At 41.7% G+C, this 25017-nt stretch overlaps 1 protein-coding gene across 6 annotated transcripts in view; it reads left to right on the top strand.

Annotated features, from left to right (window-relative positions):
* kaznb (kazrin, periplakin interacting protein b) overlaps positions 1-25017 on the top strand; it is a 137706-nt gene that overhangs the window by 92726 nt on the left and 19963 nt on the right. For 5 of the 6 annotated variants that reach the window (XR_005207529.1, XM_037774640.1, XM_037774658.1 and 2 more), the window contains exon 5: positions 6250-6357. Coding sequence is in view for 5 of the 6 variants with exons in the window: in XM_037774640.1 (XP_037630568.1) it covers positions 6250-6357 (108 nt within the window). In the remaining variant the exon portion in view is untranslated. Of the gene's footprint in view, positions 1-6249; positions 6358-10146; positions 10521-25017 lie in introns of those variants that run through there. The other variant, XM_037774649.1, reaches the window with a different exon arrangement.

Here is a 25017-nt window from a genome sequence, read left to right as displayed (position 1 = left end):
CTTGGAGCAGCCTTTCAGGCCTAATGTTCTGTGAGCACTGGGAGTATTGATGCACTGTGTCACGTATGATTATAAACACAGATTAATAGACAGTAAGTTTCCAGCTCCGGGCGAAGTAAAATATTAGAGGGATGACATTTTGCTGCAGTGTTCTGGCTGCATGTTCGGGTTGTATAATAGAGACGTGACAGCACGACCTTCGATATACAGCGTATAGTCTCACTTTCGATCGGTCCCAGAGGAGAAATCTATCTGTTGCTTTTTCTTATGGTGTAAACAGCGTGTTGAATACTAAGTTTTCCCCCCGAAGTGTTTCACTGCTGTTGTTAAAATCACTATTTGACACATTTACAGCCTGTGTTCATGGAGGCTTTACACAATATTTCTGATTTCATATCTAGCTCCATCACAAAGGAGCTTCGTTTTCCGATGCATCGTTACCATCTGTGTCAAAGGCTGCTAATGGTACCTACCGGTGGAGATGCATTGTGCTGTGGGAGTGCCCTGTCAGCATTATACGCTGCGATTTGGACGAGCTCCATGTGTCTGTGCCTGATAATACCAGAAGCGACCTGTGAGCGTCGGGGTCAGAGATGAGCAGCCTCCCCTTGTGAAATATTCAACACTAAACATCTCAAGCGAACTCAATCCCGTTGTCTTATGTAACCAGGCGAGGTTCCCTGGCTCCGTCTTGTGCCAAAGGTTAGAAACCCAAAAGGCGTCACGTCATTTAATGTATTCACTGTCGGCAATGCTGTGAAATTCCATTCTCACATTGTGTCGTGCCAATTTAAACACAAGAGAGGAAATAATAGACATTTTAACACTGTGGGTATTGTCATGCCAATGGGGAATAATTACTGAGTACCACAGAAATTGGTTAAATTCTTCAGGGCTTTTGCATTTTTAGGATTATGAGTATGTAATTTTCCCCGTAAAACATCTCTTTTTTTGTCCCAGTGTACTTAAGCTTTTCACCACTGCTTTTGTTCTAATACTTCCTCTTTTCATATCTCTCTTCTAAGTACATAAAATAAGCAATTAACAAAAACACACCCCTCATTATCCGTTGCGGAGGCTTTGAATTGCTGCATTTTAATGTGCACCACAACCCCCCAATCAACACTATAGCTTCTCTCCGCTAACAAAAACCTTTTAGTAGTCGAGAATATGTGGAAACAATAAACATCACAGTGACCTTTTGTTCTGCAATCACCTCTCAAAGCAAGCCTTACACACACAGACATGGCCTGGTAATTACAGCACGTTTCCAGCCATTGTAAATGACTGTAAGTGATCCGTGTTTGTCTCTCAGAATGATACAACACATGCAGCTGTGTTATTGCACTCAGCAGGACTGAGTTGTGCCTCCACAGTAACGTGGTGATGTTCCCTTCCTTTCCGGTGCGATGACTGATACAGGAATGAATGTGTCTGCTGCCTGCATGACGGACTGAATGCCAGTGTAATTAAAGGTTGGCTGAGGGTGGGCAGTGATGAGCTGTCTGCACACCAATGATAGTCGGCCTCCTATTTCTGCTTGAATACCCACTCAGACTCCCACCGAGTGTTTGTCTCCTCTTTCCATCATGTGTGTTAGCTAGGAGGGGATGTTGTGTCAGATGTTTGGATAGCCTCTCTGACTTCCTACCACACCCGGGGGTGTTTCTGCAGTCGCACACTCTCTGCGTATTCTCATTAATAACCAGTGGGTGTTTTCCCTTGTGACTCTGTCAGGGCTGTGTTTTTCCCTTGTCGTCTGTGAAGAAGTCGCTTTAATATTTAAAAAGATGGAAAGAACACTTTTAAGTCCAACATAAATGGAAATGCATGTTTTTTTTTTTGTTGCAGTAATATAGTTCTGCTTTGTAAATGAGATATCTTGTTTTCTCCTTGGAAGAAAATAACATAATAACCAAACAGGAGAAATTCACATTTAATGTTTTTTTGTATTTGTTCTGAGTTCTACTGTCTGTGAATCCACCAGTAGCTGTGTCATTGGGAATCCATCTACTTCTTTGCATACATCCATTATCTGTAACCGCTTATCCTGTTCAGGGTCGCAGGGGTGGGGGTGGCTGGAGCCGATCCCAGCTGACATTGGGTGAAGGCGGGGTACACCCTGGACAGGTCGCCAGACTATCACAGGGCTGACACATACCATTCACATTCAGACAACCATTCACGCTCACATTCAAACTATTTGCATACAGCCAATCAAAAGTTGTTGTTTATTTTAAATCATATTTGCATCACGTAGTGCTGTCGCTGTCTTTTCAGCAGCATGACTGTGACACTGACTGATTGCAGTCGCTCGCAAGCTACAGTTACAAAGAACAAGGTGGTTAACAGTGCATCTGTGCTCCAGTGAGACGGGGTAATAACATTAATTATGTCTTAATTATGGCTCCATTATATTTGAACTCAACTCCTAAACAAATACCCCCCTTCAGATTTACTGTCCCTCTATCTCCTACTGCCTTTCTCTTTATACACACTTGGCCTTTCCCCTGTCCTGTGCACAAGCACGAACGCCCCCTACTGAACGCCACTTTGTTTGTTTCCCGTTTACAGAGCCAGGGCTGTGTATGAACACCGGAACAAAAGAACAAAAAGTGTATTGGATCAGAATCGCTGACGGCACCTTTAAGTGTCCCATGAGCTTTTCCAGTGAGCCAGCATGCACAACACCAGGACCTCCACTAAGTAGAATGCATCATTACTTTTATAATGCCTCCGCGCGGGTAACAGCTGTGGCCGGAGGCATTATGTTTTCGGGTTGTCCTTCTGTCCGTCTGTCCGTCCGTCACATTCCCGTGAACGCATTATCTCAGGAACACGCGGGATGGAATTTCTTCAAATTTTGGCACAAACGTCCACTTGGACTCAATAATGAACTGATTAGATTTTGGTGGTCAAAGGTCACTGTGACCTTACAAAACATGTTTTGGGCCATTACCTGAATGCTAATTAGGACAATTTCACACACGTCTAACAGGATAAAATGAAGAAGTGATGACATTTTGGACAGACATGGACGTAAACTGCAACTTGACTGGTTGGCGGAGACACAAAATTCTAGTTTTTAAATACACCTGTGCTTTTCCTGCCATCACATGTCAAAATGTCTGCTGTGGAAAAGGTCTGTTACAGTAGGTTCTTATTTTTAGTTTGGAGTTTATCATCAGATAACACTATTTAGATATAGAAATACAAAGTGACCAACCTTACCTTATTTTATAAGGAAGTCCATTTTGATGGATATTCCCTTCTGACAGAATGGGACACATCAATTTAAAGCACATTTATTTTACTGGTAGCTCACAATATCAGACCACCGGCTCAACTGTCAAACACACCTAACAGCTCGCCCCTCCAGGGGCTTCTCTAAAGGGACATTTCAGGATAGATCAGCAAAAACATTTTTTTATTTCCTTCAAAAATTGATACAATAAACACACAATAAAAGTATCACTTTGACATTACTTTTTTTAGTGCAAAAATAATTTGTTTCTCATTTCAGCTGACGTTATTAGCAATTATCATTTAATGTGAACATTACAGACAACAGGCCTAATGGAAATTTGCTATCGTCCCAACAGATTCCATCAAGAGATGAAGATGAGATATGAAATAACTGTAAAAGATGTTTGCAATTGGCCTCATTAGCCTGTAGTTTATGCTCCTGTTCTGCCTGGTTTGGTCAGTTTGGCCTCCTCATTACCATAACCTTTAACCTCTCACAGCAGATGTTCAACCAGGCAGAAAAGAGGTGGCAGATATACGGCCCACACCGCAGGATATACCTCTCTAGAGCACATTCATGTACTTTACTGCACTGACACAGGCACAATGACACAGTGTTTTCCCCTTGAAATACAATGGATGCTGACTAATCAAACTCCCTTTGGGAACGGGAGGTCATTTAAACCAGTGAAAAGTTCAGATCACTGAAGTGTGTTGAAGTGCCAGTGTGAAGCGCGTTCATTACATGAAGCACACATATCCAAATACATTGTGATAATTATGATATTTTTCTCATTTGACAGGCTGCTCATTTAAGAGTCGTGGCATTTATAAACAATGGCTCCCCAACCCAGGCTGTATGTTACGTCTGTAAATTTATATATTGACGTCTTTATTTTTAAGTGCACAAAGCGTCAACACCTTCGACTGAGTGCTGGAATAGATTGTCTGTGAATTTGTCTGACTGCCAGCAGCTCTCTCTCTCTCTCTCTCATTATTGTTGGTGCTAAGTACAGCAGCCTTAGAGCGGCCGAGCATGAGCCTGCCCGCTGTCCAATCTCCATATTAAAGAACGAGGGAAAGGTCAGCTTAACAACACCTAAACAGCTATTGACAGGTCAGAAGGACGGAGGAGGGGAGAAGGGAGGGGAAGGTCAGTGATCCAGATAAATACCATACGGTCATGAAATTGAAACTGTCAAAATATGCAGATCAGGAGAGAAGCTGAGATCATTGTTGAGGAAGAGCGGCTGTGCAGATGGTTCTGCCCAGAAGGCACCCGAGGGTAGACGCCAGTTGTTTCAAAATGTTCCCGGTTAAACTAGAAAAACACATTTAAACACTGCATTAGCACGTATACAGGAGGTGCTGTCACGCCTTCATCTGGCGTGAAATCCAACATTTATAGCCTCAGTTTCAGTGTGAAGACTTCAGATCAATAGCGGCATCAGAAGCCCCTCTTCAAGAGGAAATCATTTCCGTGATTTGTAATGTTGTGGTATTTGCTCAACAAAACCATTCCCCGTAGCACAGCAGGGATAATGCTGCCTCCAATAATCATTGTCATTTTTTATAGCATTCCATGCTTCACACATGGAGGTGAAACATTAAGAAGAGGAGATGGAGGGAACGCAGTTGACAGGGGGACCTTGATGAGTTTAAATCAGATATATGTCCCTCTCACTCCATTTTCCTCTTGAACTCTGCAGAGAAATTACAAAGTGAGAGGAGAGATAATGTTGAACAGATGAGCCTCGGTTACTGGAGCTTTCTGAAGTCCTTGGTCAGTGTCGTTAGCTGGAGGTATAGAGTATTAAAAGGGTCTGTGGATTATTGTGGGATCACGTAGATGGATGGATAGAAGAGATAAAAGTAAGGGAAAAGGTATGAAAGATGAATCTAAAATAAGGCGCAAAAGGAGTGAAAAGTTAGTCAAGCATTGTAACATATTGAGACAAGCCCGGATCATCACCTAATACAGTGTTATTGCTTTGAAATGCCGATCACAGCTGCAGTGATTTGTAGGACAGATTCATATTTGCAACGTGTCTGAAAGCTCCGGAGTGCGTGCCGAAATTGACATCATGTCAGAATGAATCATCTGATTTAACAGGCCTGCTGTTGCAACACACACACGTACACACACACACACACACACACAGACAGTGTTAGTATGAGCCCAACATACTACAACAACCTGGCTGTTGGAATATGAATACAAAGTTTCGATATGAGAACAACATTTGAATCATCTGATGTTGTGAATTGACTAGGGCTGTCAAAGTTAAAGCGATGATAACGCGTTAACGCAAATTTGTTTTAACGCCACTACTAATTTATTTAACGCATTAATGCAACTTGCAATTCTTAGGTTGTAGTGGGCTGAAGATACTGGTATCATCTGAAACTAGAAAACCTAAGGAATCCATTTGTACCAACCATGTCATACTACCTTGTCCCAAAGGACGTTAAATAACGCTCCAAATTAAGCTACATTTTGGCACGGCCATTTTCAAAGGGGTCCCTTGACCTCTGACCTCAAGATATGTGAATGAAAATGGGTTCTATGGATACCCACGAGTCTACCCTTTACAGACATGCCCACTTTATGATAATCACATGCAGTTTGGGGCAAGTCATAGTCAAGTCAGCACACTGACACACTGACAGCTGTTGTTGCCTGTTGGGCTGCAGTTTGCCATGTTATAATTTGAGCATATTGTTTTATGCTAAATGCAGTACCTGTGAGGGTTTCTGGACAATTTGTCATTGTTTTGTGTTGTTAATTGATTTCCAATAATAAATATATACATACATTTGCATAAAGTAAGAATATTTGCCTACTCCCATGATGATAAGAGTATTAAATACTTGACAAATCTTCTTTTAAGGTACATTTTGAAGAGATAAAAAATGTGTGATTAATATATTGTATTTATATAATATTTTAAGTGATTGACAGCCCTAGAATTAACATGTATTATTAATTTCTTTCCCCTGCAGATCCATCAATGCATCACAGACAGAAGACGATGGTGACAGACATGTGCTACCCGACAGAGATATCCAGCCTGATGGACTTTGGCACCCCAGACTGCTCGCTAGGCAAAGGTACGGCGTTGCTGGAAAATACAAGGTGTTGCTTTGGTGACAGCAGGAAGTGTGCACGGAGATTTATCCTGGCAGTTAAAAGACACAGAGCTGTCAGCTTGACTGGGAGGTTAACGCTGGAGCAAAGGCCTGCGCGGGCTAAGAGTGTGAGAATAATCAGATAACAGCTCTCGGTACCTGGCCACGAGGGCCTTACAGTTCTCCTACAGGCTTTGATTTATCGCGGCTAAATAACATGTTTTGTCACCCAATGCGAGGCACAGAGGCATAAGACTGTGAGGCTGGATTGACTTCTTGCCAGAGAAAAGCCTTTTACGTTGCAAATTGCTCTAATTTGAATGGAGCTTTATTGAAGTTAATTGCACCAGAGTTGTATTGTAATGTGCAATTATTGCATCGCAGCAAGGCCACTTATTTTCACTGTCATCAGCTTGACAAATAAAATGTTTTATAGAGAGGCCTGTGAGGCTCAGGATAATAGGCTCTCTCAATCTGTCGTGTGCGGTAATCAAACTGACCAGCCCGGAATAATACGCACCACAAAAGGTATTGATCATAAAGTCTATTGATCGCATCTGTATTGTTGTCCATTTCTTTTTCTCATCATAATGACTGCTATTATTCCGTTTTGCTCTCACACTGATGCCTGAGTCTGCGGTGTAATTCCTGTAATAATTATGATTCCAATCCTTCATCTCATCAATCCCCTTAAAGCTGGCAGATCCTGCTCAGCGGCTATTAGACAAGCTTCATGTCATTTCTACCAACAATGGGCAGCAACAGCGGTGACCTCACTCGCTCATTCTCCCCCACTGCCCATCACTGCGTTCAGTCTTCCTCCTCCTCTATATTTTCACCTCTTCTTCCCCCTCAAGGCTAGCTAATATCTTAATGCCGCTCCGTCCTGGGCTCTCTATCAACACTCCCCAGCACTGATAACGCAGACTGACAGGTCAACCGTGTGCAGCTGAGAGAAGCGAGAGCAATGCTGTGGAGGGTATACAGAAAAAGAAGGCCTTTAAGGATTTCTTCTGGCTTTAATGTGAGCAAAGCAAATGAATGACATAGTGATACAGGGAGTTAAGCCGAAGAATAAGGACACTGAGGAGTGGAAAATTTCACACTGAAGAACTGTCAGGATAAAAGCAACGGCGTGAATATGATTCAGTGTAGCTGAGAGGCGAAGCTACAGCGTGACCTTGGAATTATGAAGTGCTACATTTGGTCAAAATTTTCTTATTCATAATAAAAATGCTGTAGCTCCTCAGACAAGTTAAAAGCAGCTCGAGTCAGACGGGTTCAAATTGTAATCTATATAAGAGTCCGCGGAAGTACCGGAAGTAAACAAGTCGCCATTCCTGCGGTGGCGTCCCCCTACATGTCCGAAGAAGTTTACAATTTTTATACTTTTACCTTTACTTTCTATTAGGGCTTAAAATGTTTAATCACGTTTAATCAGATAATTCTCCATAGTTAAATGCAAATTAATTGCACATTTTTTATCTTTTCAAAATGTACCTTAAAGGGAGATTTGTCAAGTATTTAATATTCTTATCATCATGCAAATATGCTGCTTTATGCAAATGTATGTATATATTTATTATTAGAAATCAATTCACAACACAAAACAATGACAAATATTGTCCAGAAACCCTCACAGGTACTGCATTTAGCATAAAAAATATGCACAAATCATAACATGGCAAACTGCAGCCCAACAGGCAACAACAGCTGTCAGTGTGTCAGTGTGCTGACTTGACTATGACTTGCCTCAAACTGCATGTGATTATTATAAAGTGGGCATGTCTGTAAAGGGGAGACTCGTGGGTACCCATAGAACCCATTTTCATTCACATATCTTGAGGTCAGAGGTCAAGGGACCCCTTTGAAAATGGCCATGACAGTTTTTCGACGCCTAAATTTAGCACTCATTTGAAGCGTTATTTATCCTCCTTCGTGACAAGCTAGTGTTACATGATACCAATGGATTCCTTAGGTTTCCTAGTTTCATATGATGTCAGTATCTTCACTCTAGCTTTAAAACTGAGCCCTCGTTAATGCGTTAAAGAAATCAGTGGCGTTAAAACAAATTTGCGTTAAAGCGTTATTATCGCGTTAACATTGACAGCCCTACTTTCTAATTAACGTTACTTTTCACAATGATGTCGAGGAGTTCGGGAAGAACCTGAGCTGCCCTTAGCTGCCTAACGTTAGCCTAACATGGTGAAACACGTAACGTCAGCAACGTTTAAACTGCTCAGCTAACGTTAGCTAACGATGGTAGCGGGCTGAGATACTGTCTCTGGGATGCGGTGGTCCCACAGGATAAATGAACTCAATCAACTAACTGTGGCTTTATTTTGAAATATAACATTAGTTGCTCTACACATGGCAACCTAATGACCACAATGTAAACATCATTCGATCGGCATCACAAACAACACTACTCCAATAAGTTACCACAAGCAACCATGGATGCATTTGACTGAAAGTCACCAGTTAATACTGTTAGAAGAGAATAGAGTCACTTGACTTGCCACCGCAGTAATGGCGGTGCCGCTAGATGGCCGAAGACACAAAGCGGTTACTGGATTCATCTAGATATAGTAAAGTGGGTTTAACTAGCGTATGCAAAAGTTCTAATAACTTGTTTCTGTGAGATATTATAGCTGTACAGTGATGACCAGCGCATCCATACAAAACATGTACTTGCAGTACGTGCGTTGCCTTCTAATGAGGCGTTAATTGTTTCCACTATATCTCTTCAATCTTTTGTCTCAGCTCGGATCAGTCAAAGAGAAACGAGCCTGGCAGTAATCCTTGAGGTGTCAGCGTGTGATTGACAGATCTATTGCCTCATGTGACAAGTGTCTGGTTAGAGCACATCTGATCTCTGGATGGAGCAGAGACACTGAGCGGCGCCCTCTGACAGGCAGGACAAATGGCACGCTCGCTCTGAACCGCTGTCAAGTGCAGGAGGTTTAACTCGTCTTTCTCTCGCACACAGATCCACACACTTTGTGCCTTACACTCGTGCTTTAGTGTGCTAGTTATGGCACTCAAGTGCTCATAAACCGAAAAAATCCCATTATGAGTTTATATCCAGCCGGGCTCTGCGGGCTGAATTAATTCAGTTGCAGCCGTATCTGTTTTCCTTCATACCACCTGTACCTGCCTCAGGGTTTCAGGGCCTAAATAGTCTTGTCAGGCAAACTGGACCAGCCTTTACCTTATTTACTCCGTCCACACACATCTGCCATCTAATATGACACAGACTGTCCTTACTCAGAGAGAAAGAGGAGAAGTCCCTGGAGGGTTAAAGATAACATGGGGGAGCTCTTATTAATAATCCAATCTAAGTGTGTAGAGCTAAGGCAGTTTGGTTCGAAGCATGAACTTCATATCTCTTCACCGCTGTCATGATCCATTTTCTGAGGCGTTTATATTGATGTTTACACTTGCAGCATTTTTATGCAGAGTTTACATTCCTACCTCCTCTGGCCAAAACACACATCAAGGGAGTGTGTAATGTAAACGTATGTAGGCTACAAAAGGCACTGTGGGTCTCAGAGGGAGTGCACAGCTCCCAAACAGAGGGGCGTATTGTTCTCTGTTCAGTCACCGAGTGTAATTGCACATGTTGTCCTCTGCTAGCTCGCGGCCATCAGGTGGGGTGAGAGCTCCACTGACTCACCTGGTTCATTACCTGAGGCCTGAGGTGCAGTTTGTGTATTCCCCTCCCCCCCAATCCTCATCTCGTTTGTACACTTAAAGGGGGGAAAAGATGAAAAGCGGGAGTGGGCGCGGGGTGAAAGTCGTCCACAGGGCGTGTCACTAAACAGGTAGAAAGAGAAGCACATAGAGAGGAAAGGAAGGAACAGGAAATGTAGCTGAGTGGCTGTCAGGGGACAACTTACTTCCTAGTAACCTGTCTGGGTGGAGCCTCACACAGGCAGGGCTGGGAGCGGCCGGCTGTGGTGCTGCATTGTGAGCTGTTGGTTTGAATGGTGTGCGCACTGGTCTGTACGTATACGTGTGTGTGTGTGTGTGTTTTCTTTTTTTTTTCCACCTGCTATGAGAGCTCACACCACAGTTGACAGTGGAGCCGAGTGGAGCCTGTGCCGAGGAGGACATGAGGTCCGAGAAGGAGGAGGGGAAGGCCGGTGAGTGGTAGATAGAAAAGGAGATAGAGGGGTTGAGGAAAGACGTTGTTTGTGTGAGTAGGCCATAAAAGTGCCTTCAGTGTGTGAGCGGACTCAAGTTCACATGTGTGTGTGTGTGTATGCGTGCAACAGCCTGCATTGATTGTATGAGAGGAATTTGAGTGGCACGATACATATGCAGTAGTGGAAAGTACATTCAAGTTCTGTACTCATGTATGATTTTAAGGTACATATACTTCACATTTTATGCTACAGTACACCTCTGCTGTACTACATTTCAGAGGGAAATATTTTTTTTATCATAGAACATATGATCAGTTCATGAATTTGTCATAGATTAAACTATCCAACAGTATGTAAAGGGCTGCAACTAACGATTACATTTATTATCTATTAATCTACCTGTTGTTTTCTCGATTAATCTCTGAATTGTTTGGTCTATAAAAAGTCAGCAAATACTGTCGGAAAAATGCCCAGTTCCCAGAGCCCATACTGATGTCTTAAACTGAAGTTATTCACATTTCAGATGCTAGAATCAGATAACGTTTGCCATTTTGCATAAAAAGTCACAAAAACATACTAATTTCCGGCATCAAAATAGCTTTCTGACGATCAACTAATCGATTAATTGATAAATGATTTCAGCTCTAATGAGAACTAGTCAAAATGATCCCACCCTCAACCAGCTGCAGCATTAAAATGCTGCTTACAGTACATGTTACTCAGGGTACTCAACCTGCTTTGCCTCGGGGCCACTTTTGCAAAGTGACAGGAGGCCAGGGGCCAGTCAATGAACAAACATAAATTATTAATATTAAATATTTATCAGATAGAATCAATAAACATTAAAAGCCTGTCAGGAGGTCCAGAGGATCCTCCACTGGCACTTTTAGTTTTATTATGGCACCTTATTTACAGTAAAAGTACCCAAAATATTCCCATGAATCCGTGGGTTTACACAATAATATGCATATAATAATATAACGTCCTGAAGACGGTCCATTCTACATAAGAAGTATTTGTACTTTTTTTACTCTATGTTTATAAAAATATTATTACTGCATTTTGATAAAAATTTAAGTACCGGATTTTTACATCCAATGTATTATTTTTGCACAATGTTATTTTTGCGTAAGTAAATAATGTGAGTACTTCTTCCACCATGGTACGTATGTTTACAATAATACCCTGAAGGTTATTTTACATGATTTAATTTTGTACTCTTTGGCTCAGCCCTTTACAGTAAGTGCTGATTTATTTAAATCTATTCCATAGGCAAGACTTATTTATGGTTTTACTTAAGATAAGAACTAAATGCTGACCTAGATTTGACATGTTCATATGAATAACATTGTAATCTGTTAATCTTCTATAATGATTGTACATGAATGGAGTGGTATTTGGTGAGATACTGTGCAGTATTACAGACTGTAGTAGCTCAGCAGACATAGTAAAGCTTGCATAATCTGAGAGAAAATGGCACTGAGGGACAATAATATCTACACTGGCTCATGTTTGGATTCATGTTGGAACCAGACATGTTATCCAGCATGTGAAGATGCATTATGGGTAATTGAGGATGTTAAGGGAAGCTATAGCTATTTGAGGTATTGAATCTCATGGGAAGGGCCTCTGTTAGAGTTTGTTATCTCTAGCTTGGGTGTCATGAACAGGTTTTTTGACATTTGAGTGTGTGTGTGTGTGTGTGTGTGTGTGTGTGTGTGTGTGTGTGTGTGTCTATCATGTGTGTCGTGGTGGTGTATGAATGAATAGAGATGAGTTTGATTCAACTTTGCGTGACTCCTGCTGCTGCCGATTACTACTCGGCACCCTGAGGTCACCACTCAAAACTGCAGAAGATAATGAGTTTGAACGATTGCGCTGCAACAGACAGATGGTAGCGTCACTATGAGCTTCACGCTCACAGCTTTGGTGTAAAGTCCTTCATCTAGATTCATATAGAGCGTCATTTTGTTGTTTTGTTTTTGAGAATCATCACTCTTCAGTCTCTGTGTGAGCTGTAGCTACCCCGAGCTAATCAAGAACCATTATTACTTTCATCATCCGCAGTGTTAGACTGAATATTAATGAGCGCAGAACAGGTATTTATCGCCATATTTTACATGAGTCAAACTCCTCAGTCAGGATTTTAAAGTTTCATACACGAGCTTCGGCAGCAGCTCCAGCGCCTCATGCGACTTGAGGAATTATTCTTGCCCCGGGACATGAGGGAGGTCGTGTATCAAATCATGTATATTTCCAGTTCTCCACACACCAGATCCAGCTGTTTCTGACAGATGTTGAGTCCCCACCAGGGACAATAGGGCCTGTGGCATTTTGGTCCTCGGTGGCTTATACAAGTTGGTTGACATCATGGACCCCGCCCCATTGATGATTACTCTGGTCAGACAGTGTTTTGTAGTTACTAAGACCGAATTCCAGTGTCCGCCCTTATGGACGTACATACTTTGACACATGCTAAGTCCTCAAGGGCTGACGACTGTCCCACTGTGAAATCAGCAAGAGTTTGAGAGCTAGAGACATTTATTCACACTTCACATGAAGGCATGATGGTGACTTACAAATATGTTGATTTGGTCAGACAGTACTTTAAAGGAGTAGTTCCACATTCTGGGAAAATATGCTTTCTGGTATGCACTTTCTTGCCAAGATTTAGATGAGAAGATCGTTACGACTCTCATGTCTGTACAGTAAATATGAAGCTACAGCCGGTTAGTTTAGTTTAACATAAAGACTGTAAATGGAAAAATAGCTAGCTTGGTTCTACTAAAAGGTTAAATGATGCCTATACCAGCACCTTTAAGGGCACTTTCACAAGTCATAGTCCGTTTGCCTCATCCAAATCAGAGAGACATTGATACTTTTGGTTTGTTTTTTATTTAGTCTGGTTCGGTTTCATAGTTCACAGTTTAAAGCAGACCAAATAGAAAAAATAATTTTCTGAAGGCTGGGTATGAAGGAGAACATTTATCTTTTTAGTCTCAAGAGCTTCTATAGAGGGAATCGTGGACTTTGAAATACTGCTGTCGAACTTCTTTCACTTTGACACAGCAATGATCTACTGTGTGCACACAAATCCCTCCTCCAGATTACCACGAATGACTTTATAAACGTCATTATTTTTGTGGACTTTATTTAGCGTATTCTGTGAGTTCTCTTCAGCCCAGATGTCAAGCAAACATTGGACTCCTGCAGAAGGTCAATCCTCTCCTGCTCATGTCGTTTACCTGTGTCCATCTCAACAAATGCCAGACATGCAGTCTGCATTTTTGTTCGCTTGGAAACGGTACGAGATCACCTCTCACAAGCGGTCTCGGATCGGATGTTTTGGTCCGCACCAGAGTATGATTACAGCTTTCACCACTGCTAAAACGAACCGCATCAGAGTTCGATAAAACAGACTAAATGTTGGCTTGTGAAAACGCCCTAAAGCTCACTAATTAACATGTAATATCTAATTTGTTTAATCAAAGTGTTAAGCAAAGACTTCAGGAAGTTATTGTACTTGACCGAGTAATTGTCCGGCACATAATCCCCTCTAAAACTACAACTTCACATTTCCACACTTTGTTGAGAGTCGTATCGATCTTCTCATCTCACTCTCTGCAAGAAAGCGAATAAGCGTATATCCCAAAATGTTGAACTATCTAAATACTGTATGAAATATCAGCCTCATATCTTACTGCCCACAATGTCTCTGTCCAGGTAGTGGCTTCATAAAGTACCTCATACATGAATTCATTAGTCCTTCCCGCACTCAGACACTCGGCACAGGTCACAGTAAAACGGTTGAAACGTGTGAGGGTTCATTGCTTAGTGCTTGGGGGGGGACACTTTGAGTCAAAACAGACATGCTCAGACATGTCACCTGCTGTATGAAAAGTGGAGGGAATGAGAGGGTGGAGTTTAAGAGGGACAGAAATACTACAATTACTGTACAAAGTCACCTCATTATCACGGCTTTGCAGACAGAAATCAAAGGACTCCCTGTTTCCTGCTGTGTCAGCCAGGTTTACCACTGGCTAATTCACGTTATGTACTGTAAACCAAAACCTACGCACGGTGAGTGATACCGGTGTCAAGTGACAGTGAGGGTATGTTTTTACAAAACGCAGCTCTTGACAGCAGTATCAGACATCTAAATAGCCCTGTCCAAGTTCTCAGTGCTCATCCAGTGGCACATCCTTGGCAGCATGCCTAATCTGCACATAATAAACGTGTGAATCAATTACAGCTATCTGCTCTTGGCATCCTTGCACTGACCCCAGTTGTAGTGTAAACCCACAGGCAATTAATTAATGGAAGCTGTTCCCGATGGATACTGTACACCCGCACAGATAGGATACTGTACGCGAGTACACACGCAAACATGCACAGAAGACAGACACGTCAACATACACACAAACAATATGCAGGGCACATACGCTTCAACCATATTAGCATTTTATCTGCTTTCAAGTACAATATGTGAAGTATCTTTTAGAGGAAAAACGATAAAAAGATCAACATATATATTAGAGTTTTATAGAGCGGCGAGCGATGTTTCGTCTGCAGACTGCGATGAATTACCATTAAGTGGTGAATACTCTGGTCAGGTAGGTTTGAGAGCCAGCAATATGCATTATTTATGCTCATATGTATTATAGAGAGGCAGTGTAATACCCTGAGTAGGGAAAGGACCTTACAGTACATGTTAGGCAGTACATGCAGGGATGCAGGATGCTTGGAGTCTCAGCATGTCGAGGCATCGGGAATAAGGTGTTTGCTTCAGGTTCTTTTTGATCTCCTGGTATACGTGAGATGGAGGCTTGTTACTGCTTTTGCCGCTGTGTGTAGCTTAAGCATGTCAAATCTGAAACTATACAACCCACACAGGTCTATACAACCTCTGTTCCATTACCGCACAAGTTCCTCCTGTGACTATAGCACAAATTAACAATGAAGATGCTAAAAAAAGCCCCCGATCGCTGCAGCCTACCTCTGCCACCCACCTACCCGGCCTCCCTGGGATTTGAGGCTCAGCAGGTAGCCGCTGACACAATGAATGGGTTTGTTTGTGAAGCCTCTCAGTCTCAGTCTTCTTTTCTCTCGCTTTCCCTCCCTCTCTGTCTTTCTGTCAGATTTGGGTATCGTGCTGATTTGATTCTTTTCTTTCATAAATCCTTAACAAGTATTTTGGCTGTCCTTTTCTCTCGAGATGTAAACAGACTGTTCAAGGATCATAGGATGTTTTCTTACATCTTGTAAGAAAGAAAATGATCAGTTTCACAAAATTTGGACTACTTATACAGGAGTTGTTTGTCATGCTAGCTAGCAGCTCTGTGAGGCTGTACCATAGACTGTCGTCCATCTGTATGTAAAGATGGACGACATGACAGCTCCCTAAAAGTGAAGCCAAAACATCTTGATCGCCCCCTGGTGGCTGGCTGCAGTATGGGTCATAAATCCCGCCTCCTCCATGTTAGCGGATTGAACATGAGCCAAACTAAAAAGTCCAAAAACACGTCAAATACATTTTTGGATGGTTTCGGTTATTTTAGGTAGTTTTTATCACACTGGTGTGTGATCAAGTGTTCATTTTTCCGATAAGTTTGGTTTTAATTAGTTATTTGATGCTATAAAAAGGGGATGAGACGTCATGATTGACAGCTGTGAGTCTCTCTAGCAAATTGCGGCCGTGCTCGACTCGTGATTGGATCGGGCGGGTCCAGCCCCCCGATTACTACTGCACAGACTCTGGCTCCAAATGACGTCAAAATCTCAAGATGGCAGCTCTGGTATCCGGGATATTTTGGTTTCACTTTTGTACAGTGGGAGGAAGTGGAGACGCGTCGTCCATCTTTATATACCGTCCATGCGCAGCGCTGTTTTGAGCTAAATGCTAATGCTTGTATTGCAAAAATGCTAACTATGACGATGCTAACATGCTAGTGTTTAGCAGGTATAATGTTTACCAAGTTCATTGTCTAAGTTTAGCGTGTTAGCATGCTAATATTTGCTTATTGGCACTAACCCAAAGTACAGCTGAAGCTGATGGGAATGTCATTTTTTGTGCAGATATTTTTTTTAAAGTATTCGACAAGCTGAAATTTTGAATTGCTGGTGGAGAAAGATTAATGATCAGGGGATCATCATAGTTATTAGAATTCATCCTGAGAGGAACACCGAACGTCCGTACCAAATTTCATGACAATCCATCTAATAGTTGTTGAGATATTAAAACCCCACGTGAACCTCATGGGGGTGCAAGAGGAAAAGATCTTCCAATGAGGATTCCCTCTCTGGGCACCATGACTGTCTACAAAACTGTATGCCAATCCTATTTTAGTCTGGACCCAAAGTAGTGGACTGACAGATTGACATCGCCATCCCTAGAGCCATGCCGCTAGCATGGCTAAAAACAAAAAGATGAGGTTTGAGACATCTACCTGGAAATAGATGGTTGGTGTTGACAAGTGCTATCCGCACTATATTAAATATATTCTCTTCTGTGCAGCTTTATTCTCTTGAGACAGACAGAGTGTCATATGAGGGAGAACTCTAAAGCAACTCAGATTATTAATAAGATGAGGCTTATCGCACGCTCGTCTTCGATGCACAACCTGCAGAGTTTATTTCAGTCCATCCACGCTCTATTTTTCCTGCCTGTCAAGGCTATAGTGCTACCTGCATGATGAGTTTAATCAAGAGCTGAAGCAGGCTGCTGTCTTCTCCCAGAGCAATCTCAACTGATCTTTATACTGTAATTAGTGGAGGCCAGAGCTCAGCAGACATATGCTCCACTCATAATATAGTGCAGAAATAGCCAGCTGTCAACACTCACAAACACGCACGTACACGCATGCACGTCGCCCACACAAACACAAATCAAGTAATCCAGCAGCAACAGGGGAAAACACCTCATTGCACGGACTAATATAATGATGAGTATATGCTCATAGCTAATTACATAATATTACATATATGATGCCAAAGCGTCTTGGTTTGCCTTCTGGTGTTCACTCTCCACACTGCACAGTAGTGTGTGTGTGACATGTGACTTTGGAGTGAAATGAGTGTGATTTTGGCTTTTCATCTCATTGCCTCATCCACTCAGTTTCATAAGTGCGTCTCCGTCATGAATTAGAAAATGTTTACTGCTAACCTCGATTAGTTTCATCACTTAATTAGCTGATAGACATTGAACCCATCAGGTAAACGCGTGATAGACCTGCAGATGTTAATGGCAGAGTAACCTAATATTCAATATACAATGTAGATTAACCATGCCGAAAGAAGATGTGCATTTCCTCGGTCTGTGGATCCTCTGTTGCCTGTGTGCATTCAACCAAGATGCTGTTAAAGTAAGAGATAATGCCTGACAAATGTCCATTATCAGGAATTAATGGACGATGTGGAGGCCAGAGTGCCTCTGCGAAGGCCATTTAATTCATGATAATGGACATCTCGAAGGGCATTATCCCGCTTACTCCATGGTCACTTGCCAAAGAAAAAAAGATTAAGACCATTTATTTATATTTAAATGTGTTTGGCAACCAAAATCTAAAGTTCTCCACAATGCATTCACTCTGTTTTCCTGATAAAACCTGAGGGTTTGCTAATACCTGGATAAATCCATCCTATAAGGTTTGTATGCAATGGAAACGTTGTTCAATGCTCCAGTAAATAGGACGGACCTTAGCTAGGACTTGCCAACGAGAGATATTTCTAGTCCGCTCAACTCATAGAACCCATTGGCTCAGCTACGAGCCAGAAAGCTAACGTTATGCTAGCGAGATTCCGGTTGAAACACAGTACATATAATTTGACGGTATGTTTTAACAACAAGACTAGCTAGCTATCCAGCCCTGTCATTGACCCCGAATCAATATCAAGAGTCTCACGAACAAATGAGAGATCATGTATACAGTCGACAGCGGTCTGAAGTGGCGAGATGAATACCGAATGGAATGTGAGACGATCGCTTATGTGGTACCAAGTATCACTAAGTTCAGAGGGGCACTGCAACTTACTTTTTGTAGCTTGTGTGTTACAGTCTGTGGTGCTCAGAGGATGAGGCACTGAAGGACTAACGTTACAGTGTTGTAAATAAGATATTCATATTTTTTTAATAGCCAGCGCATTAATTTAGAAAGGTGAACAGACATTTTCACTGGAACTACTTAGTAGGTGTCCATTATCATGAATTAATGGACTCCCTGCAGCCAATCAGAATCAAGTATTCACCCAGACCATGGTATAATTACCATTAGGCCTAAGTGAATTTTATTTGTAAAGCTTATAATGGAATTGGGAGAGTATGCTTTAGCTTGTTTTTCTTGTAGCTGGTGGTATATTTTTGCTAGAATTGTTCTGTCCAGCCATCATCTTTAATTTAGATGTTTACACAAAAAGCTTACATTAATGTAGTCTCCCAGTACGTATGGTTTTGATTAAAATACTAATGGTTACGACTTGATAATGCACGTTATTGTAGAGCAGGAATTTCATGAACATTGAGGTAAACACGAGCAGGAGCTAATCTGTTCAAGACGTTCCAGAGAGACGGCCGTGGCTCTCTTCCCCTCAGGGAGGCTGACAGTTTGAGTCAACACAATCACCTGCATTGCAGGTACTCACTTACGTAATGTTTCCCATTTCACAGGACGTCTCTGAGCTGTCCTGGGAAACAAGTTTTTGATGTTTTCATTGGTTCGTTCTCTATAAAGTTTATCAATAGGAAGAGCTTATGAGAGAATAGCTCATTGGGAGGCTTTGATGAAGCATTTTAAAGACTTTCCTAGTTGTTTGAAACAGCTCTGCTCATATCAGCGAGTTACAGAGAAGCTTTTGTTGTATTGCTGCTTTTTACATCCCCAGTGAACATTTTGTCATGTTGCTTCTAATTTTGTTTAAAGAAAACTTTGATATTGGTGTCCCTGTGTTTGCTGATTTAATTATGTGCTGCATAGTAATTTGTGTGAGAAATTGCGCCATTAAATGACGTCGCTTTGATGTCCCGCTGTATTAGCTGCTGCACCCCCTGCAACGCTACAAGCAGAAAATCTCTCAGCACTTTCTGTAGAAAGCCATTACTGTTTTCATCCTTTAGCTCCCCCTCACATACACACAACCCCTCTCCACCTTACAGATAGCATATTATAGCTGTGCACCAATACCACAGGAGCCAATAGGGAAGAGGAAAACAGTGAAAATTCTGCAGCAGGAAACAAAACTCCTTCAGGCTCTATTTCCATAGTAGTGTGGAAACAGACAGTTAAAGACAGATCTCAATACTGTACTATACTTAAACAGCAGTTTTCACAGACCTATCATGAACAGGGACGTGCTTACGTCTTTGTTCCATGGTAACTAAAGCTGTTAAACCAGCTCCTGTCTGTCAGACAGCAGCAGTGTATGCAAATGATATGTTATCAACACGTTTTCATCCCAACTCGTCACATACCGACGCATTGTCAGACCCCTCTGCGTCACTTTTCGGCCGCAGTAAACACGCGCTTAACGTTGATAACTAAACAAAAACACTTGCTTAGCTTTAGGCAACAAAACCACATAGTTAAGTGTAGGAAAATACAACATGGTTGGGTGGAAAAATTCCTGTTTGTATAGTGAAAATGTGACTTGACGTTGTGAACACGGGACACGAACCGACAGCTGATTGTAACGTGAAAGTGAAACTTAACACACAGGAGACTGACAGCGGTCTACTGGATGAAAGCTTTGTGTTTGTTGACCCATCCACCTCCTCTCCCGCCTGCCCCGGGTGGTGTCTCTTTCACTCTTTGAACTATGTCACCACAGCACTTTCTCTTGAGTGTTTAATATTGCCGCGAATGTATTTACATTGTAGTTACTTGACAGCCTGGAGCGTCTCACACCGCCGCTAAAAGGTGCCTTGTGCGTTGGTATCACAAGCTGATGGCTTTGACAAAGCGTCAGTAATTTACACTCTGGGAATGAGAACGCCTGGTTATATCGTTGTTTACAAGGACAGTATACTGCTGCAAGAAAAATGAGACCTTGTAGGAAACTACAGTGTGTAAGGAAAGAGTTAATGCACCTGCTTTCAAAAAGACAGTTTGATCATTTGTTAAAGCAATGAATGTTGAGGAGGTATTTCAAGGTGAATGAAACAAGTTGAAGATGTGTTTAATGCTCTTGAAACTCCTCCAGTGTCCAACTAGACAGTATTAATATGCTTTTGGTTGTTCACAGGAGTCTTCTATTAAAAATATCGCTTTAAGAGGACAGTTGTGACGGCGCTGTATGTCTACACATACCGTAGTAAAGTTGTAACATAGTGTATGACCTTGTTATCAAACTATCAGTTACAGTACCTGAGAGATTAGAGGAGCAGCATCGCCTCTGGCTTTGTGTCGGACAGAAATAGCTGAGTGGAAACACTGTACTAACTAAAATTACACAGATTTGAATTGTCAGGCAGACCGAGGTGGAAAGTGACAGCCGTGCACATCGTTACTCCTCAGGGCAGAACAGTTGGCTGCTGTCACTTCGGAGAGTTTTGACACTCCTCTCAATCGTCCAATTTTATTTTCATGGTTTTGCTTTCAAATAGTCTGCGGTCCATTGAAACTGTGTTTTTCATCATGTTTTATAGGAACCTGTAGTTAAGTTAAATGGGCAATTCACCCGAATTACAAAATATTGCTTTTTAAAGGTATCTAGCCAAGCAGTTTTAGTTTGGTTTGTCCAGGTTTTAAGAGATGCTTGTCTGAGATTTTGGGTGTTTGTTAGAAATATTCTGTTTATTTAAACAATTCAACAGCCCTTTTTCATCACAATGTCCCAGTTATTCTGGATAATCCACAGACCACCGTGTCAACAGTTTTCCACTGGAACTACTCCCTATACAAACCGTTGACAGTGAGCTCGGTGGACTATCCAGAGTAACGGGGATATTGTTTATTGATAAAGATTGTGCTGTTGAAGTTTTTTAATGAAACTTTTCAGAGCTTGGATAATTAATCAAATAATCAGTCTATTGTCAGAAAAATAGCCGACAAGTATTTTAATAATCAATTAATTGTTAAAGTAAGCAAATTTTTTAAGCAAATATAAAAGAAACAAAAATCCTAGTAATTGTGAATATTTCACTGCTTTTCTCTCTTCTGTAGTTCTGTTCAATTCTTTATTTGTGTATATAGAAAAATAAAGAGGCGCTGTACAATTATACACAGGTGGGTTGAAAAAAAAAACCTGAGGGTTTGTAAAAGGAACCCACCTAACACAGAAATTAAAGACAGCTGTATATGCTTGCCACCAATTTACAAACGGACATAAATATATATATTTTATAATATCTAAAAGAAATAAAAAAATACTAGTTCTAAAGACATGCTAGAGATAAAGAGACCAAGGAAGAAAAAAACAAACAAACAAACAGGATTACAATATTTGCACTGCTTTAATACTGTACAATCATACCTCATTTACATATTAATGTACTCCGTCGAGAGATGTTGTTTAAGATGCCTTAAATATCAAAAATGAGGAATGACTCTGAAGTGAAGCAGGAGAGTTGTTCAACTGTTCTACCTAATTGAAACTGGCCAAGTCTAGTTCTGTAGAGCCGACTATGTAGAAGATCAGCAGATCTGATGTTCTCTGGCATTGTAGACTGAAACCACTATTACATAGTTTCACTATTTTCCGACATTTTTTAGACTATCCATTAATCCATTAATCAAGATGATAATTGGCACATCAATCAATAAAGAAAATAATCAGCTGCAGCCCTAAAACTATTCTGAGCTTTGAGCGGCACAAACTAAATTCCATTCACCCCGATGTTATTGGGGCGGTGGAAGACATCTCGGACACAGATATCTCAAAAGTATATAACAAATATTTTTGTTATTTGGGTGAACTGACCCTTGAAAGGAGCAGTGTGTAACATTTTGGGTGATCTATTAGCACAAATGTAATATAATATTCACAACTATGTTTTCATTAGTGTATAATCACCTGAAACTAAGAATCGTTGTGTTTCCGTTAGCTTAGAATGAGTCCTTCATATCTACATAGGGAGCGGGTCCTCTTCACGGAGTCCGCCATGTTGCACTGACTCTATAGAGCCTTTCATGTTTTTACGTTACCTGAGGGCCACCGTAGTTCTCAGACACGCTTGTGAAACTGCGGTAACTTGAACCACAGAGTGCAAAACCGTGGTACCGCCAGTCGCTGTCTGACTTTCCTTGCTCCTAAAGTAGTGTTATTTTGGTAAGGATGACCTCTGATAGAGGCAAACGGCGTTACTACGGTTTTGCACTCTGCGGCTCACGTTACCACAGTCTTTGAAAGGGAGGAGTGAGCGGAGAGGTATTCAGTTGGTTGCGATCTGCAACCACACCACTAGATTCTGCCAAATCCTACACACTGCACCTTTAAGTCCTTTTAAATGCTGAATTAGAATAAGAGTGAATGCCTCAATGTCAAAAGAAGCTCACCATACTCTAAATGTAGGAAGACATAACCTTGGTTCAGATAAGGCAAACACTAATGAATGAAGCTTTCCAACAGTGCGTCACTACACTCGCTGTAAAGTTGCCTGATTGGAAAGTGATTGTTTATATGATGAGAGCCAATCAATTCGGATGCACTGAGATTAGTTAGTCTGATGCAGCTTTTAAAATAGAGTGGGTTTTCTGCAACAAGAGCAATAACTTTAAATGTAACTTCTCATCCAAACTCAATATTCCAGCAGAGCTCACATTAAGCATCTTTGATCATTCATGTATATAAATAGCTCCACTTTAATCCTGCGTACGCTTCATAGGAGACTAGTTCAGGTCTCTGACCGCCAATCCACACATTTCCAGCCCTCACTTCCCCTTTCCAAGCAGAGAGTGATGCCTCTGCTTTCTTTCAAGCCTATAATCAGGAGCCAACAGCCACTACACACCCCTTCCCAGCTCTGTGTGTGTGCGTGTCTCGAAGTGTGTGTGTGTGTGTGTGTGTGTGTGTGTGTGTGTGCGTGCTGGCTTGTGACAGCTCTGCTACTGTGCGGGGGTAAAAGGGACTGGGAGTGATGGCCTTGTCCTAACTGGCTTTGATGGACACTCTAATCAGGCTTGGATGAGAAATTAATAGAATGGGTCTCTGCTGAATACAAAGACGAAGAAGAAGAGTGGGCTGCTCTTCTTCTGTGGGAGGACTCTAATAGCTTGACCAAGCTTACTGCACAACCACTCATGGTCAGAGCTGAGAGAGCCCAGAAGACAATGGCGTATAGACTGCAGTGTGTACGGCTTATATGACTCCTGTCATTTTAAATAGAGCTTTTTTGGATTGCATGAAACAGTGTATGTGGAGGTACGTTATCTGCAGGTAGATGGGTGGTGTCTGTCAGTCTCGTTGGTGCAGATTTAACTCAAGTTAGTGTGCAGTGAAGCAGCTTTTTCTGTGTCCCTTCATACATTTCTTACATGTGAAATGGCCACAAATTCAGGGACGAGTAGAAGTTTTCTTTGCCTTCATTTCACACCCAATTTGAGGCAAGAAAGCTGATTTTCCTCATGACACACGTGTGTGTGTATATTTGTGGGTCTGTTTATATTATTGGGTGAAGAGATGATGCTGGGAATGAATGCAAAATTGGGATTTGGGGAAATGATGGAACTAATTTATCTCTAAATTAGACCCATTTCTTTCTGAATCCACTATAAATACTCCTCAAGACACAATTCTTTCTTGTTTTTAATCGACCTAAAGTAGACATGGCCACAAGCCAATGTTGTACGCGTGATGATACATAATACTAAGGTAATGAAATACTCATAGATTCTGAGTAAAAGGGGGAAAATGCTCATAATCAATTTAGAATCACTGTAATTAACAAATTCTCTGCTAAACACGACTGCTGTGCCCGCTAACGACGGGAGCGGACCACCCTTCACATCGCAGCAAGAGCAGCTGATCATTTAAACAGCCTGTTTAGAGTTGCAGATTTAAGCTGAACACAATAAAGCTGCTACAAAATGCAACACTTCTGTCCAGTGGCATGAAAAGCAGCAGCTGGGCTCCCCGCGACAAATATAGGAAAGCCTGTAGGTAAACAGATGAATAAGCGGATTTAGGCTGCAAGAAGGCCGTGAACGATTGCTCTCTCAGGGAAACAAACTCTTTTTGTCACATGCAGCACAGAGCTGCCCGGTGTGTTTCCATAGTCCTGAGTCGACAGAGACCGATGGGCTGTCCCTTCCTCTCTTATCGGAGCTGCTGCAGCCCCACGAGGTCTGGCTGCAGGCCTGCAGAGACCTTCTCTCTTTCTCTCTCTGAGTCACACAAACACACAGTCATACTTTGCTGCATGCACACTTGCTCTTGAATTTTACATCATTTTACATGGAGTCTTGTCGGGATCTGCATAAATTTAAGGGCACACTTGCATACTTTTTTTTTTTACTCGTTATATTTTTCAGCCAGGCAAGTAGCCTGCCTCTAGGGATGGAAATGT

Source organism: Sebastes umbrosus, chromosome 1 (genome assembly GCF_015220745.1).
Source record: "Sebastes umbrosus isolate fSebUmb1 chromosome 1, fSebUmb1.pri, whole genome shotgun sequence".
In the NCBI taxonomy this organism is placed as follows: Eukaryota; Metazoa; Chordata; class Actinopteri; order Perciformes; family Sebastidae; genus Sebastes; species Sebastes umbrosus.
Note: the sequence above shows the minus strand (reverse complement) of the source record. Positions and strands in the feature narration are given on the sequence as shown.